Raw genomic sequence first — 19,155 nt, forward strand, 5'->3', positions numbered from 1 at the left:
AAGAATAAATGAAACATACTTTGTGAAAGGCAAAAAAAAAAAAAATGTTTAAAAAAGGCACTACGCAGGAGATTGATGTTTGGACTGTGGACCGTGATTAATGCCAAAGATATACTGTAACTGTCAACACCTACGCAGGTGCGCCACGACGGTTTAGAAATCTACGCGCACGGTATGACTATCATGATCAAGAATTAAAACAGAGTGGTTAAAGAAAAGAAGATGATGGGCATAGCGTAGTGCTATCGTAAGCACTCCATTGGCAAGGGTGCTATGTGCATACCGTGTACGTATGTAGGCAGGTGTTGGGGATTTTTCTTGTCAGCTGTGTACCGGGTATTTCTTTGGGCGCGCGAATGTTCTGGTCGGGAATTTACAGTCCAGTGTGAAAAGATTTGTGACATGTCTTCTTCGCTGTCCACGCGCGCATAGATTATGCTGCTGAGTGATGTTTGCAATTTCGATTCGAGCTACATGCTGGGAAAAACAATAAGTTAATTAAGATCGGGACAGCAGATTTCACTTCGAGGTAACCGAACTTCGAGTTATTTTCTTCGGGCTACGCGAATTTTAATACACGGAAACTCCATAGGAACAATCGGGACTTTCATTTTGCCCCCGAGGTACGCGATATTCGGCTTATCCGACGTCGAGGTATCCGAAGTTGACTGTATTAAGCATTCACTGTCTAAACTTTCTCAAATGAAGAAGTGTGCATACAAAACGAAATTGCCCTAATGACACTGAAATTCACTACATTAAACTGACTGACCCTGGCACAAATAATGATGAACAATGAATTACGGTTCAACCTTGCATTTTTCAAACTAGTACCAAGTAAAATGAACACATCAGAAATAACAATGCTGCATGAGGTGGTGTTGCAAGTGCGTGTCATTCGTACAGGTCTGCATGAGCCTGTTGTGCTAGTCTAATGTATCCATCCTTTTCAGTGGGAGTCATTTGCTCAATGAGCTCTGATGTGATATCTTCCAGTGCAACTGGTCTCCCTGCAACCATGACGACCATGTCTTCCTCCTCTTCTTCTTCCTCCTCCTCCTGCCTCACCGGCATCCCCCCATCCATAGGCACACCAAATGCAAATCTATCTTCTGTCATCAGATGGTTTGTCGCCATTGGAAATTCCTCGTCGGAGGCGCTGGCATCGCTCTCATTGTCGCTGTTCGGTTCGTGATGGAAGCTTGGCCGCTGTCCGACTTTCCGTTCGTGAGCTAACAGCGCCCTCATGATCTCACCCTCATTTGCCTTATCGCTGTGCCGAGCACCGCTCTTCTCACTGCTCACCGCACCACTAGCTGAGGGCGCCGTCTCAATGATGGCACCATCTACTGTGCTTGCAGTCATCCAGATGGGGCGCTCCTTTGGTGCTGGCTGGTTCTCCGCAGGTCCCTGATTGTCTCCTCCGATGTTAATGGTGACATCCTGGTGGTACAGGTCTGCAGTGGTGCGGTTGCCCTCTCTCCATCCATGCTGGGGCCCTCCAGCATTGACACCCCTCTCCCCTCCTCGTTTCCTGCAGATTGACAAGATTTGGAATCATCATTACTCACAAGAATATTCATTTTACATGGTGTCAGCACAGGTGAACTCTAATTTCATGGTCTATTTTTTGACCTAAATTTATGACTTTTTCAAAGAAAAGAATAATCATAGAATAAGCTGTGTCAAATGCAAATAAATTCTTATACACATATCAACCTATTCAAGATTGGTACATGTCATGATACAGACAAGTGGTAAGGATTTCCATTCCATTAGAGAGATACATGTTACATTTACTCTATTAAACTCAGTCATACTTACAATGTATTTGTCACAGTCTCTGAGAGGGGTTTAACCTTTTGTACATGTAACAAATTGAACAAAATACAATGTATAGGTGTACAAATTGTAAAATGTGCACAATAGAAGTGAAGTCTTCCTTCTTTGCCCACTTCTACAATCTCCCATTTGTGACACACTGCACACAAAGAAGTTGTGTACAGTGTAGGCCCTGCTTTTCTCACTTCCTTTTCTACCTTCTGTTTTTGTTTTTTCATGTATCTCATGGATCAGTAAGGAGGATCAGTAAGGCACTGGACGAACAAGACTACTGTATGTGATAGTTCCTATTTTGTAGTGTTTATTGGTGGGCAGAACATACTGGCAGCTTTCCCAAGGGAGAACATCATCACATGAATGTTAAAAACAATATGGTTGAGTGTTAATACTTTCAGTAAAACTAAAATGTTCATGTACATGTACAGTATGTCATGCACTGATTGATTAATAATCAGCAACAAATAATTTGTGAGCCATTAACTGGCGGGGAAGGGAACATGCCGAATGTTCCACCCGAAGGGTTTGAAATGCTATTGAGGGAGGTTATACATGTAAGTCCCGAGACGAAGTCGAGGGACTTATAGCCTCCCGAAATAGCATTTCAAACCCTGAGGGTCGAACGTTTGGTATGTTCCCGACAACAAAAGTCATCATCTGTTATATTATACTGTATACGGGTTAGTCAAATACCATCATTATCGATTTCATGCTCTAAAAGTGGCGCATCAAACCGGACCGTACCTTATTGATATCATGGTACGCTTAGCGTAAAGGTCCAATGGCCAGCACGCGCACAACGCACTCGATCGCGCTAGCTCGCGCAGAGCCAAATTCACTGTGCGCGCGGGTATTTGTTACATGAAAATGTTTTCCCATGGGAGAACAAAACAAGAATGTTCGCCCATGGGCGAACATAACGAATGTACCTCCATCACGTGACTGTGTTTAGCCAATCACTAACCGGTACTTGACTAACCCATTTAATATAAAACATTGTGTGAAAAGTACAGTGTACATGTACATTATTTTAGGGAGTAGCATGCACACATATTTGAAACTTAGTACTTGTACAGGTGTACATTTGTAGGTACTGCTTTCAGGAGGCAAAAAGCTGCTTTGTGCGTGCCACGGAATTGGTGTTGATGTTGCCCATATGAATTCCAAAGAAAATTCAGTATGATGCTATGCATTCCTTTCTAAGTATTTTGACTAAATGACATGAATATGATGATCTTAACATCAGAAAAACATGTAATACAGAATGTTCAAAACCGCAGGATATGATTTTTTTTTTTTTTTGAAGGGGGGGGGGGATTGTACTTGTAAGTCCCTTAATAGCATTTCAAGCCTGTTGCATAGAATATTCTATTACTACCCATGTCAGACATCTGAGCTGTGGTTCTACAATTATTTTGTGTTCACCTCATTTTCAGTGCCAGCAGAGGAAAGAGGGAAGTACATCCCCCTCTTTTACAAATGCCTATGGGATTTACATGTTAAGAAAGAGGGGAATACTGTATGGCATCAGGACACTTGAGCACTCAGTGATGAAAACTTGCTGTTGATGACAGTTTTGCGATGGAGGGCAAATTCCCATACGTTAACATGTAAAAATAGAGGACGAACACTGGAGCTGCCTTTTGTATGTCATGTGTGTGACTGTGTGCACTAGATGTACAGTATGTACAATGTAATGCTCGCGGCTTGTCTGAGCTGGGCATAGTATGGTTGCAGTCTAGTAGTGTACAGCATGAGTTGGCGCTGAGTGAAAATTGTTATTGGGAAGTTGTAAAAAGTTAATATTGTTACAATTTCTATTCATACTCAAGACGCCTGAAATGGGTAATAATAGTTATATGGATTGGCTACTTTCAAGGGATACAACATTAATGGCCCTCACTTCAATCGCATTGCCCTCGTCTTTGACTAGGGCAACACAATTGTAGTTCAGGCAATAGTAATGTCATATTCCCCTCAAGGCCAGTCCATATCATATTGATGTCCACTCCGATGCCAATAATCATATTTAAAATGTTACTATTGATCACCATGTTTAGACTACTGCTCAAATCTACGATATTTACCTTGCATCAGGTAACTGAACAGGAGTTGGTTCCAGGATTTCCTGAGCTAGCTTGATGTTTTCAACATCTCTCAACAGATCAAAGATGGGCTTCATCTGTTCGTTAAATTTCACCATCTGCGTGACGGAGTCTCTCCGGGGCACAGCGCTCTCGTCCTCCTCAACGCTCTCGCCACAGTAGGTGCACTTCATGTCCATGGAAATTGGGTCAAAGAGGAGTTGGGCATCAAACTCATTGTAGGTCTTCGAGCACTTTGTGCATTTAAACAGTGCCTTGCACGTCGAGTCCCTCTCTCGATTTTCAATTTTCTGGCGCATGCGGTCCAATTTGAATCTGACCACATTGACAAACGTCTTGTAGTTGATGTAGTAGTAGTAGTGGCGGTTCGCTCTACCGTCTGCTTGGGTCTCTACCCGCATGACTTGTTTTAAGAGCTTGTCATTCTTTATCTTCATGAGCAGAGTTCTGAGTTGCTTCTTGTCAAACTTGAGGAGCTCGGCGAGATCATCCTCCTTCATGATGGAGTTGCGCACGAGGAGATCCACTATCAGGGCGTGCTCGATGGTGTAGAAGCTGCGCATGATGAACTTGGCCAGACGCTTCAGTTTGTCAGGTACCTCGGTGAGAACACCAGGCTCTGCTGCCGTTGCACCGGCAGACATCTTCTATAGGTCTCGGTGCCCACAGTGAACAAAGAATTCTAGGAAGATAGATGAGATAGTTAGAGATAAGAATTGTGATACAATGTATCTGAAAATAAGTAAACAACAAATAGAACACCTTCAAAATACTAAAAATTGTACCATCAGCAGTGCATATATGTTGACATTCACTAAGCACTAAAACTTTCTGCTTGACAAACTTTTTGAATTCAATATTTATTAAAGAACAGAAAAACACCTAAATCACAATTGGCTATAAATCTCTGACAGTACTTTGCTACACAGTTCTGGTCCAACAATATCTTTTGTTGAGGATCCTTGCTAGAATTTAACACTAAAACTTTAGTGAAATAATAACAGGGGTTATCAAAATGTATTTACGAAGAGTCCAAATATCCTCATGCACAGGACAGTTTATAAAGTAAATAAATCAAGATGTATAATTGAAAAACAGTATGCTTTCTTCACATTATATCAAATGTTTATGCATGAAAGAAGGACAGAAAATGCCATGCTGTGGAAATCAGCCCATGCGCTGTATCAATCACAAGTGAACATTGTTTGATGGGGTCGCATTCACGAGTATTTATGATGTGCGTGAAAGCCCTACCGCTGTGCTTACGTACCGTTGAATATCACTCCATGGGGCTGAAATCACGAGTACATAAAAGAGTGTCTTGTCTGGTACATGTAGGTGGATAAGGAGGGTAATACAGTAAGCCCACATAATATTTCGTACAGTGGTGGAGCCTACATTGCGACTATGCCCTTGAACCCTGTGTACAATGCAATTCACTTGAATAGCAATTTCAGTTACAAATTCAAAACCATCTTTGATCACTTTGAAATGGTCTTACTTTTCCTTGAATAGCCTGACCACATGCCGTTCGAAACATGCGACACTTGTGAACAGCGACAGGATTGTGTAAAGTCAACTAACTACTTTTCCTTCCACAATTACAATACAATAGCCAGCACTGTGTCAGTCACGACAACCAACATCACAATACTGTCCTACCGGTCATTCTGGTAACATCCATTCAGCAAACTCAAAACTAAAGTATCATTAACTAATGTTAGATGTAGATCTACCATGTGTGAAATTGTATTCAGTCATGGTGAATGCAAATAACTTCAACAGCATGCAGCCCTTGAATGTCTGTTAATAAATTTTCCTCTTTCATTTCATGTACACCTGTAGATAAAGAGTTGTTGTAGTTCGAAATCTAGTAATTGGTATGTACAGTGGACATAGCTGGCTTAAACTTCTTTTCTTTTTGAATAAATAGCATCCAGTAGAGGTCCAGTACTTGAAGTCTAGACTAGAACACCCTGTCTCTACATTTCTTCTAGCCGCAGTCTAGAAGTAGTAGAACTCTAGGTCTAGTTTGAGCCTAAAAAAAAGTTCAAAAAAAAAACAAAAAAAAAAAACAAAATGGCAAGTTTGACTTTTTTATTAGTTTTAATCTTCTTTATGTGTAAAACGTGGTTTGCATCCCAATATTGAATAAACATTATTCAATACTGAAGACATGAGAGCTTGGCAAGAGTTCCATGTTCCCCTCCCCCTTCAAGCCATAAAAGGAACTGTAGAACTGGTTGAGGCGAGGATTCAGCTTGTTAGTTGTAACGTTTGCGAGATATTAGAATTCATAGAAACAACCCTATGAAAATGTTAAAGAGCGTACATTTCTAACGGATACAATGTATCAAAAGTTTATTTGATGAAAATTGGTTTTGAAATGACTGAGATATCTATAAACACGAAAAAACAAAGAAATCCTGTAAGACTTCCAAAGTGTTACTCTTGTCTGTAGTCTTGGCCTGTCAAGTACAATGTATGTACGACCACTTTCTCTTTTTTTGGGGGGGGGGGGGATATCTCATTCATTTCTTGGCCAATTTTCATCAAATAAATGTTTAATCTTCCTTGAAACTACAATGCTCTTTCATATTTCAGAAGACTTAAGAGGTTAACCTGCGCGTTCAAGGCAGGCTGATTAATTTCGCTACAACAGTCAACACGCATTCCCATAACTACACACAACCCAGTCGCTGTACCGTATTCGCATGGCGTACTAACAGCATCTGGTCGGGCTAGTGTAGCCCCTGTTTGGTGCAACATTAAATGATATGTTTCATGTTGTATAGTTTAAATGGTCTAAACTAGTATATAGGATGACCAGGATGCTGCAACAAAATGAAAGTGGGCAAGCAGCTCACATTCCTAAGCACTATGGTCACTACCGGTCAGTAGTGGACCGCTCTAAACACACACCTGTGTGCTGACAGGTTCCGAAGTCCAGTCAGTGTGGTTGCCATGGTAATGCACATGATATATACCAGCTTCTGGTAGGAGCTGACATCACTGCCCTCTTCTTTCTCTCTCTCCTCTCTCTTGCTTTATCCACTCCTACTCTTGGTTCCCAAATCCTCTCTCTCTGTCTCCCCTTACTCTCTTTACCTACCACTTCCTCTCCCTTCCCCTCTCTATTGCCTTTTCTCGAGAAAGTGGCATTAGTCATTTAATGAGAAATGGACTCTTCCATCTCAACAGATGAAGGTGGATAAAAGTTATTCGAGTATATTGAAATTATGATATTTGAGAGTAATTAGTTTAAGAATATGTGTTTCATGTATTACGTGTATATGTGTTAATTACAATGTGGTAAATTAGTACACTATGTAGTACAAATATGCTTTACCTGAAGACTCAACAACCACCCCCCCCCCCCTTAGATTACAGTATCCACCCTCTAATTTAGCAAGGTGGTACCGTCCATCTCAACTTGCATCATTTTGGCTCAAACTTCCTCCTCTTTTGCTCCCGCTCTTCAAAGAGCGAGGATGTGTTGAGCATCCCAGCTATTTACAGTCTTCACAACTTTTGATATTTCAGGTAAGCTATTTGCACTCAATCCTATTTATGTAGTTATTGATGTGTGATTGCTTTTAAGTAATATCATTTAGGACTAATGAGATTTTACTGTAGTTCAAGTATTTGAAACAAGTCAATTGATAACACGTGCCTTAACATTTCATTGATTCTATGAGTTAAGCTCATTTGCTTTTATGATGATAAGGATTGACACTTTGGTAAATTGTTATACATTAGGTCATTTGTTCATCTGTTCAGTATTGCTACGCCGCACATAATGCTTTGTTTGATGCTTCAGTAGCATGACTTTGAAATGAAAGTCACATTTATTTTGGATTTATTTGAATTAAAAAGGTATTGTCAGGACAGATAGACTGCAGCTATCTGTGACTGCCATATCATATTTGGCTCACGATGCATTTATGTAAAGCTTAACTGAACAGATCGTGCACTTGCCATATATTGCTTTCCATGCATTTATGTATTGAATGTTATTTATGTTAACACAACGTTTCAAGATTAATTGATTCATGTTTGATCCATGAAGTTTTGCTTCATTTAATAGACTATGTTTTGAAGTTGAATATGAGTAATCATTTGATAATGCTCTTTTGCTCCCGCTCTTCAAAGAGCGAGGATGTGTTGAGCATCCCAGCTATTTACAGTCTTCACAACTTTTGATATTTCAGGTCAACTCGACTACAGTGACCTGAAACAATGGCTTAAGTAAAATGTCTGCACTGAAAACTTGCTCAATCTTTGCAATGGCTCGTACTTGGTTAAATTGTTAGGAACAAGCTTGTAATGACTTAAGAAATAAAACTGTCGAGAAACAGGACAACTAAATCCAGACATGTAGGGTCTGATTGGAATGCCCTTGGCATGACTAAATCATATTGTACATAATGTATATGTGTTTCTTATTATAATCATTAAAGGAAGCTATATATTTCCTTTAAAGACAGTTGTCTTAATAGTTATTGATTAGCAGTCATGGTAGTAAATTTATTTAAATTACTCCTTACTGGTGAGCATAGTATGCATGATGGTGAGTGTACAAGATGAAAGTGTTTCACCATGCTGTATGTGTGAATGTGTATAGTTGTGACTGAGTGATGTTGATGTGACTTGTTGCACACTGTACATATGTTTGAAACCTTCCCGTAGACCGAAAGGTGGGGACATATTGTGAGTGTTAGTGTATGTTAACATAATAGTACATACACATAACAATAAGCCCAACCAAAATTCTTCCGCTGCGTATTAATATCTGTGTTTTATGAAAGGTCCTCCCCCACCCTAAAAGTTTCGGCGCTACAATAGCATTCCCATAGACCCCTGCTGTCCGAGTAAACATTTATAATCTTTTCTTTTTTTTCTATTTTCCTCATCTGAGGTACTTTATTTTTCCACATATCTTCGCATATTTACAATCACATTATCTGCAAGTATCCAACAAAGGCATTCAACATAATCATTATGACAGGAAAAAAATAATTAAAGGGTACATCAATGGTACCAACCAAAATAACTGCGTATTCCTCTTAATCCAATATCATCGAATCTCGTTTGGTTGCACTTCAAACTGATACAGTATAAAATCTTAATTCCGCTTTCAAATCTTCTACTAAATGGTGTACATTGAACAAACATTTGTTTCTTTCATTGCGTTCTCTGACATAATTCCTGTAGACAATGAATTGGGCATAATTCAAAAAAAGGTTTACTAATTTCATCTTTTTGTTACCTATATCATATCCGAGAATAGTGACATTTTCTTTGATATCTATTACAAGATCGAAAATATTTTGAATTAAAACCGAAACCACTTTCCAATACATTTTGATTTTTTTGCATTTTAGCAAAAAATGACAAGTGGTTTCTTTACAATTACATACAGTACACAAGTTATCATTCAAAATTTCCCATTTAAACAAATTGTCTTTACTGGGCAGTATTCGATGAAAAGGCTTAAAATTAAATTGCTTTGTTCCGTTATCATTAATCTGATGAAACTTATATTGCAATACCTTTTCCAATCAAAATCACAGGGTAAATTCAAATAACCGTGCCAGAGGTATAAACATGAAGGTTCTTGTTTTTTCTAATTCAAAAATAATCTATAATAATGTTTAGCTGACGTTTTCTGTACACTGATGTTTAACCGGGCTATAATCTAAATTAAATAGGACCTCTACTCGGGACTCGTCCGCGTCCTCAACTAACGACAACGGGTTAATAGGTTTCTCATTATCTCACCAAACTCTTATAAACCTGAATCTTCACCTCAATTAGTACTGCACAGTACCTTCAAATTGAAAAAAAAGGAATAACTTATATGTACGGTGTAGAAACTCCAGGATTACCATCTTCGTGTAGGCCTACATATGTACGGTAAATCGTGACGTGAGTGAATTTTGTGTAAAGAGATTACGAAATGAACTGTACACATTGCCTTATGAATGGGACTACAGCAAGAAAACTTCACCGAAGAAAACATGGGGGGTAGTACAGAGACACAACTCCCATTATGAAGATCTATGAGGTCTACAAAGATACCAACAGAAGAAGAACGAGAACAAGAGTGCAAAATTGTTGCCATCCAAATCGTATACTTACCACAGTTTCATACCATCAGAATTTTCGGAGTCGAGTCTGACCCATTCGCCTCCAGAATTGTGCGCTGTTTATCACGAATGTATGTACAAAAGTGCATAGACCCTACAACGGACATGCATGCTACACAATTTACACATCAAAACAGTACAAAAAACGATGCTCGCGTGCGCGAGATGATTGTGAGAGGGCAGCAAATCCAAATTCACATCCCGCATCATCAACAGGGTGCCCAACTTGCAACGTATGAAGACTGAATTACAAAGTAAAGAGGAGGAGATGGAGGAGTAGCGGAATGATGGAGGATAAGGAAGATTGAAGATGAAGACTCAACTAAAGAGTCCAAATCTGTGCTATGTAGCATCCTGTAGGTAAACCCATTGCATATTGTCAACACAATCCTGAATGTGATGACCGTACGGTACTAGCACAAAGTTGGTCTTCATCACGTTTTGTGTTCCTCTTTTGTTTCTGGTTCATTACGCCGGAACACTTATAAGTTCCTTGAAATTTCATGACTTTGAAGGATTATAATACCTTCACCTACATCTGTTGAAAAGCTTCTTCGGGAGTTGTTGGATTTTGTTTGCATTTCTTTTCGAGTCAAAGTTACGAATATCAGTCCTGTCATACCAGTCAGTGTCAGGAGTATAGAATTGAGGATTTAAACCTTTAACATTTTTATTTGCAGTGTGAGCGAACATAGCACGAACTGCCTGCCGTTACAAATTCCTTTTCCTTAATCGTCTTCACACTTTCTGCTATCATTCTTTCTCCCTTCCCTTTTATTATGTCACCGCCTGCTAAATCAAACCTATGCAGATTTAAAGGAATATTGACACCTGTGAATGTCCGCGAAATCGTGTTAATGGACGGATCTTCAATCCTGCAAGTTCCCATGACGCTGGGAAGCAAAAGGCGTAACCCATGCTCTTTTGTTTAACGCAAGTCACAATAGAATGATAGGCAGGTGATGTCTAAATTCCACCATCCTATCCCCTTTTTTTTGTTAACATGCGATTCTTGAATACTAAGCCTAGCTTTCAATGAGTAAATACGTGCAGTTAGATTAGTAAATGAGATAACTTTTGTGTTTATGTTTTCATATATTTTATGATTTATATAACGTTACAACAATCAAATATAGCACTACAAATGAGAAGACAGTGAAAGAAAAAGTGAAGAGTTTGTTTGCAAAAACCGATAAGTCCATAACTGCCAAATGGAGATATTTGCGATTAAAGGTCAAGAAAAATAAAGAGAATAATAAGAGAATTTTTGCTTCTTTTGACCATAACTTTAAAAATGTACCTTTTGTAGTGACCAATATATCATTTAAAAGTTATTATCTTGTACTTTATGGCAGAGACCGTACTTCAAAATCTTCAAAAATGGACTTATCGGTTTTTGCAAACAAACTCTTCAAGTATTATCTCTATTATCAGCTATCTTTTTTGTGCAATACTAGCAGGTCAGTGGAGAGAATAGACGCTTATTAGATTTTTTTTTACGCAGAAAAAAAATATTTGCTTCCTAATACAATTTGCTCTCTTATTCGAATCCACAGTGACCGCAGATTTTCTTCCCATAATTTTTTTTTAGCAATACAGAATGCAAATTCAGTGGGGTAACATACTTTTGTTAGAACAATAAAATTACGCATAACAATTCAGAATGCACACGCAATTAGACTGTATGATTTTAATCTAACATTAAGTAGCAATATTAACCTCTATGATATATTCTGCTTTCAGTCACTTTGTAAATATATTTATGTGAAAAGACTTCTTTTTGTAAAGGAGGTGATGCATGTTTGCTTCGCAACTCATAAAGTATTAAGTTCAGTTGTTTTGCTCACTTTCTGTTGAGTTGCAGGACAGAAGACATTGTCACATAACCATAATGTTAGCCTTGTCAAGAGTAACAGTACATGCTTGTTACTGTCAATATTTTTTCTTTCTATCTACTCCCCATCAGGCATCAACAAACAAGGACGACAGTCATGTACAAAGTATAACAAACAGTAGTTGTCAGTCGATCCGTTTAAAACAAAAACATATTCAAGTTTTGTCATCTTACAATAAAAGGCATCTAATATCGCGCGCCTATACTTGGCTCTTTCACTTGCTTCAGCACTCACCTCACTCACCTCATACTCTGTATACACGATGGTGTCTATGTTGTCGCAATGTGATGCCAGAATGACTGTATTTTTTTTCTTTTCTTTTGTTTTTGATAGGTATACATGATGTATGTTTTGCCCATTTTCCTTTTTTTCCTTCTCTTTCAAGGCTTTCGTATCTCCAAGCTATATGCTTATTAATTTGACGACAGTCTTCTGCATTCACACTCCCAATACATGCGCCATAATTCAGTCAGATTTTGATTCACTATATCCCGAGTGGTTCCCAATTGACGTGTTATCTTATTCTTTTCTTTAATCTGTACACATATATCATTATGTTCGAATGTACACACTGTATGTTTTGTTGTCTTGAAAATAAAAAGAAATGACTGTATTCCATTTGTAATGAATATTAAATACAGAAAATTCCCAATAAATCCATTTAATTGATTTGAATTAAGCAAACATGAAATAAAGTATTTGTTAATTGTGATTGTACTATAGCGTCTTTATATACTAGTAGCGTCTTCAGTGCTAGCACAATCAATATTGATGCTATGGAGTGAAGTTACGTATACATTGTAGTCCATATATCATTATCATCTTATATTTCAAAATTAAGAAAAAAACAGCAACACTAGAACAGTAATAACAAAATGTTATCATGCATGCATATAGACCACCTATAACTATGCAGGGGGCATAACCGGCGGATGAGGTGTCGTGACAGTATACGTTTATATTCTGATGTTAGCTTTGATGCTGTAGAGATCTGGTCGTATGACTAATTGATATGTAAGAACTCATCTTGTTTTCGCCATTCTATCTCAAAAGATTACAAATTAGTGCGAGTTGCTGCTCAGCTGTCTTTGGAGTGAAAAGTTGGTTGATATTGGCTCTGTCCTTGTGTTCTTGCTTTCTATACTGGAATATTGTTAACTGGCTTTGCTTCTTCTCTTTTGCTGAGGATAGAAGCGAGAACAAGAGAGTATCGCTGAATATATATTATACTTAAACGAGGAAAATGACACAAAAACGACAAAAAACAGCAAGAAAAAGAACAAATGACCACATTGCAACAACTAAATATAGAGAAGATCAGACCATGAATGTAGAGCGGAAAATTGTGGATGCATTGAGAGAATATCAAGACAGAAATGTTTGTAGATGCCGGCAAGATATCAAGTTGCATGGGGAGTAAATGACTTTCGTGATAGTTGCACTGTTTCGGCTTCTCCAAAAGTGTTCTTTAGTTTTTAGCTAAGTTGCATATATAGGGCATTACTTGAGGGCATACTCTCTAAATTCATAGATTTAGATGAGGAACAAATCCAAAATTAGACTGAAAATCTCAAAATGATATTATTTAGAAGTCAACCTAATTATTCAGTCTAATTTTGGATTTGTACCTAACCACAATCTGATGGATTGATTTTCAATCTAAGGAATTTAGAAGATACCCTATCACTCGTCTGGCGGATTAACAATATTACAGAAATTTCATTTTTTCTGGGACAGAGCACCGCTTACATACTTAAACTTGGAAAATACATTGATTAAAGATGCATGATATATTTATAATCAGACGTAAATTTTGAGATTCTATCATACTGTCACGATTGCAGACTGATTGGGTTTCAGATGAGTCACACTTGATATATTTTTTAACATCATATTTTGATGTTATTTAATCCGTTAAAAGGGTGTGAGACATTAAGGAGGGTTTACGCTCAAGTAAGACCTATAAATCCAACGCTCTTTTTCTTGGGGGGGGGGGGAGGGGAAGGGGTGAACCTGGCTAAAACGGGAAACTACGAAAAGTTTTAAGCATAATAATAGAACTAGTATAGAAACTTCACCCATCCCGAAAAAAGACGAATGTTATAATTAAGCGATTGAAGAATTAATGTAGTCTTGTTTAAAGGGAATAGGTTATGAAAGAAGCAGACAGAATCTTGTATAGGAAAAGCTTGCATAGCGTTAATTTTATAGCAGAGCATCCGTGATAAAAGACAGTCCAAGTGAGAGAAGGTGAAAAGTAGAGTCCCCCACCCATAGATAGCTCAATATATTCTGACATATAGATTGAATGATGGAGATATGGAAAAATGGAGGAAGCTGAGAATAATGATAATAATTGTTTGCCGTGATAGAAAAACATTATGTAGAACACGACATTAGTCAGTGTTGGTCAAGCTTTTAATTGGCGAAAGCGTGACTTATGTGATCCCTGTAGGAAACACTGCCCCGTGGCATGAAACCGGACAGTGATACATGTACATCGATATTATTGCTTATGAGGAAATACGAGGTAAAATGAAGCGGCGGAAAAGTTCACCATGCTTTTTTTCATCTCTATCTTAGTTTGTTAACTTTTATTTGTAGTCATTTGTCATAATACTGTAGAACCTATTGCCAATCTATGAGATTGATGGGTACCTATGAGATATTTCAAGATTCTGGTTTGTTAATTATTAATTTTCGTTTATTGTATGTACCACACAGCCGTGATAAGGACTGAAAATATGGCAGAGTGAAAAAAAAAAGGCGTGCGAAAAGCATCGTCACTCGATATTGATCCTTTTATCACTGTATACTTGATATACATTATCACATTATCTACATTATATTATAATTGAAATCTTGCACGACTTGCCAATTGTATACACATTTTCACTTCATGAGGAGTATTACAGGCCGATAAGCTCGCGGGCTTCATCACAATTGTTTTGGTGGAGCTTTCCTTTTTCAGTGACTTCACCTTCAATGAAACTCCTGTCGACGTATTTTATCGCATTCTGCAATTAAAGTTTGATGTATCATATTTCTCTTATACCTGCGTTATCTTCATTAAATGTGACATCATAAGAAAGCCTGATTAATTATCTTTAAAATGATTTCTCACCTGCTATGATTGGGTGTTCTTGGAATGTGCAAAACAGCTGAGTATGGGGACAGATCAAAAGTGAAAAATCGCAACAATTCTGCTATTGATAATGCACAGTTTTGATGAAAAAGACCACTGGAATATGCAATGCTGAAATGACAGCACTTTCAAAAACTCCCATTTCCTAGACATTATCTGACTGTTTGGTCAACCTTTTTGTTTGATTTTAATCTGCAGATACTACTGCAGTTTTTAATTCATGGATGAAGCCTGGAATCTAATGATAATCTCACAATGGATTCTTTTCAAGCACATTCCTTCCCTGAAACGACAAAGCAAATGGGAATTATACTGTTTGACATAACACGTTTGCTCTATTCTGCAACATTTCACATTTTACCTTTCCTTATACTCAGTCTTACTGTGCATTCCAGGAATACCCAATCATAGCAAGTGAGATGTCATTTTAAAGATAATTAATCAGGCTTTCTTATGATGTCATATTCAATGAAGATAATGCGGGTAAAATAGAAACATGATATATCATACTTTAATTGCAGAAATTATTTTGAGGAGTCTATAACAAGTCAGTTTGTAGTCATTGTTTATTAATACGAAATGACGACAGAAGACCACATAATAAAACAGTTCGATGCATGGTTGCCACACTTAATATAGCATATACATGATAATAAATGTATTGTACCAGAGTCCACCTGGAATTCTTCTCTAAATCATTCTGAATGCCATTTCTGCACAGACACGTCCACTATAATACCTTCAGAAAAACAAATGCCTTCTTCCTTCTGTCAAAAGTGATGATGTCACATAAAGTTCTAAAATAAACATGTACATTTCGGTAATTTTCCCCTGATATTTTCTGAGGTCATCATCCAAGTAAAGGACAAGACGAATTACAGCGGTCCGCGGTGCATTTAACCCCATTTATCTTTGATAGAATCATAATTCTTTGCTGATACCTTAACGCTGTTTGCTGAGAACGAAAGAGGTGCTTTTGTATTGATGCTATAGTACATTGTATTGACAAGTAATATAATGTGTGCATAGATAATGGTATGTTGTCGATTATTTTCGTACACACATACACACGCACTCACACAAAGATAATTCTTAAATGAAAATATACAATATGAAATCAAATCGAATCAGACCAATGAACAAACAGAAACTCCAATCAATAACTTCAGGATAATGCTTTGACCATTAAATTAGAGTAGAAATAAACAGGAATTTGATTTTTTTTTTAAACTAGAAAGGAAGTTCACGTAATTTCGTCCCCAGCTGGAGCTCTTGACGTTTATTGATTATGACACATGACAGAACCATTTTAGACGAAAGGAAATGATTCCATGCTTATGTATATTTTTTTGGTAATCTTTTGTCCCTCATACTTACTCAATATGGGAATACTTTAACGCACTATATTAAAAGGCAGTTCATTTTCAAGTTCTTGTATACCTAAAGAGTGGTGCTTATCATGATAACAAGCATATGAAGATGTATTTACATTATTTTATCAGCACTACTTTTTAAAACTCTCGTCATTGAAACGAAATATGATATTACATGAATGCCAAATACGCACTCATCACATTTATTTTACGTCAATACAGTGATTTCGGGAAAAATGCACTCAAAATTAACTTCACGAGGTCATTCTATGGCAAAGAAAGGACAGTAGCTGAATATAAGCCAACAGAATTGTCATGACCATATTATTGCAATGAAATATACCCCTTCCAAATTCGTAGTTCCGGAACGCTTGTTTGCATGCCATGAGAGGTTGATCACCTCGAATTCGAATAATAATATTAGTAACAAAAACAGAGTATCAGGATAATCAATCCACTTCTGTTCATATTATGTCAATTTTTATTGCTACACATCTGTCGTTAATTCCCTGTAAGGTCAGATATCCTGGGTTTGTTGTTGTTGTTTTTAGAGAACCTGTCAAGATTCATTTTGTTGTTATCATCCTTTCAGAGTTATAAATGAAAGTGGACAGAAATCCATCGCCAGCAAACCCTAAGCCACTGAGTCAGATTCTGCTATACCATCTACAGTAGATAGGAAATTACCGTATCTTCGATCGACAAACCACAGCATAATCTATACCTTTGTGCGCGCAGGTTGCATTCCGACCGCGAAGGTCGGAATCAGGAGTGTGATACAGGAGCATATACACCTTCGGGTCGGTAACGGCCAATCCATGACGATTTGTGGGTTTTCTGGTATTATCGAAGTGCATAATATCATCTCCTTGAACTCGATCTCGAAAAAAGATTGGCTTACAAGGACAAGTTCCTGTGTATATACTATCACAATGCAGCTTAGTATTATAGACTATACTTTTGAATATAACACGATTTGGAAAAGAGCCTTTCAATTACATGTCTTTTTTGAAGATATCTTTTATCATAGAACTAAGAATCGTAAACTCTTAGTGAGAATTTGCATGCTACTAATATGTCATTTTCGATACGACGTTCGTATAAGTTTTTCTCCTGCTAAATTTGGCCGCGCAACCATAGGCCTACTTTCTGATTGGGATGCATATGCAATACTCATTGAATAATACTGTCTTGCTTAAATGTGTTCGGTGTTTATACATCCTAGAGCACAACAACAACAACAACAACAACAACAACAACAACAACGCTCATCTGTAACTAAGTTCCGGTCCTTATGAATAGACTTTTATTCAGAGACTTTATTCTCTCAAAGTATATATACGTATGCATATAAAAGTGTTTTTTCATCAGTGACTCCATAACTCAGATTTGCGTCGGATAATCTTTTTCATTTGAAATGCGCCGTGCAAATTCAATCTTGCATTATAGGCTGATGCTAGTATAACGAAGTAACGCAATACAGTGTTGCCATATGGTGATCTCAGTAACCAAAAATGGTGAAATTTCGCGATTTCTGAAAAACCCTTGGTGGTAAAGTTTTAGCCTGGTAACCAAATTAATATTTGGTGATTTTTGGTAAATGTTTGATGACTTTAAAACCAAAAAAGACAATCATAATGAATACAAACGAAAATGCACTTTCCCCAAAGTTTTCCCCTTACACTACGTTGCAATTTCCTGTAGAAACATAAAATTTTTGTCTTTAGTCACGCACACACACACGCGCACACACACACACACACACACACACACACCCAAACGCACACACACACACACCCAAATGCACACACACACATACTGAGGTATCACCTGTACACATCGTACACGTTTCGCATTTACGTTTGACTATAAAATATAGCCTATACTTTGCAATACATTGCACCGAGACTAGCCCAATGCAATCATGCAGAGTGATGATGGAAGTTTATTAATATGATCACTCATGAATCAGTTTGTGATTGTCTTGAAGTTGAACCCTAAAGCACAATTTTCAAAATTTGGTGATTTTTTATGATTTGTGGTGATTTTTCCACATGCCTTTTGGTGATTCTGTTCTGTTGGGGTGTAGCAACGCTGATGCAATGTTCTCGTTGATATACTCTGCTGCTTTCATGTCGAGCCTCCCTGAATACAAATGCTTTAATTAGAAGATGGGAACTACGTGTGGTTGGACTGTATGAAATCTCCCGAAGACGTGAGCAACGACTCTCCCATGTTGTCAGCTTTCGGAGAAGGAAAGATTTGACTAACAAGCTGCGTCGTTGTCTGGAACCAAACAGCGTTTGATTCTCCAGCATGAGCTAAGAAGAAAACCGGATGTGACTATTTAAACTCTTTCTTTCCGCGTAAACACGTGTTGGTGAATAAGAAAGACGCATGATTTTGAGAGGGGCACGAAGCGGTGATAACTGTTGTGTCTTTCTGAATGGTTAGTCATAGGAGATGGAGGGGCGGGCTGAGAGATGAATGCTGAAGGCAAAGGGACGGATGGAGAAAAGACTACAGGGGACAAAAATTGAGAGGGCACAGGGGTATAGACACACAAAGAGAGTAAGAGGGAGGGCGAGAGAGAGAGAGAGAAAGATGAGATGCAGGACTTTGTAGGGCGGAGATTCCTTGTGAATGTTT

General features: G+C 37.9%; 1 protein-coding gene across 1 annotated transcript; it reads right to left on the bottom strand.

The window, feature by feature from the left end:
* Positions 1-777: 777 nt before the first annotated feature.
* LOC139726866 (general transcription factor IIE subunit 1-like) lies at positions 778-4,588 on the bottom strand. The gene is made up of 2 exons (XM_071637859.1): positions 3,927-4,588; positions 778-1,534 (listed from the first exon to the last, which is right to left on the bottom strand). The coding sequence occupies exons 1-2, from the start codon at positions 4,586-4,588 to the stop codon at positions 895-897; spliced, it is 1,302 nt and encodes a 433-aa protein (XP_071493960.1). The 3' UTR covers positions 778-894.
* Positions 4,589-19,155: the final 14,567 nt, after the last annotated feature.

The sequence above is a fragment of the Diadema antillarum genome, unplaced genomic scaffold (assembly GCF_040938485.1).
Source record: "Diadema antillarum isolate AM-2024a unplaced genomic scaffold, OU_Dant_1.0 seq00000103_RagTag, whole genome shotgun sequence".
NCBI lineage: Eukaryota > Metazoa > Echinodermata > Echinoidea > Diadematoida > Diadematidae > Diadema > Diadema antillarum.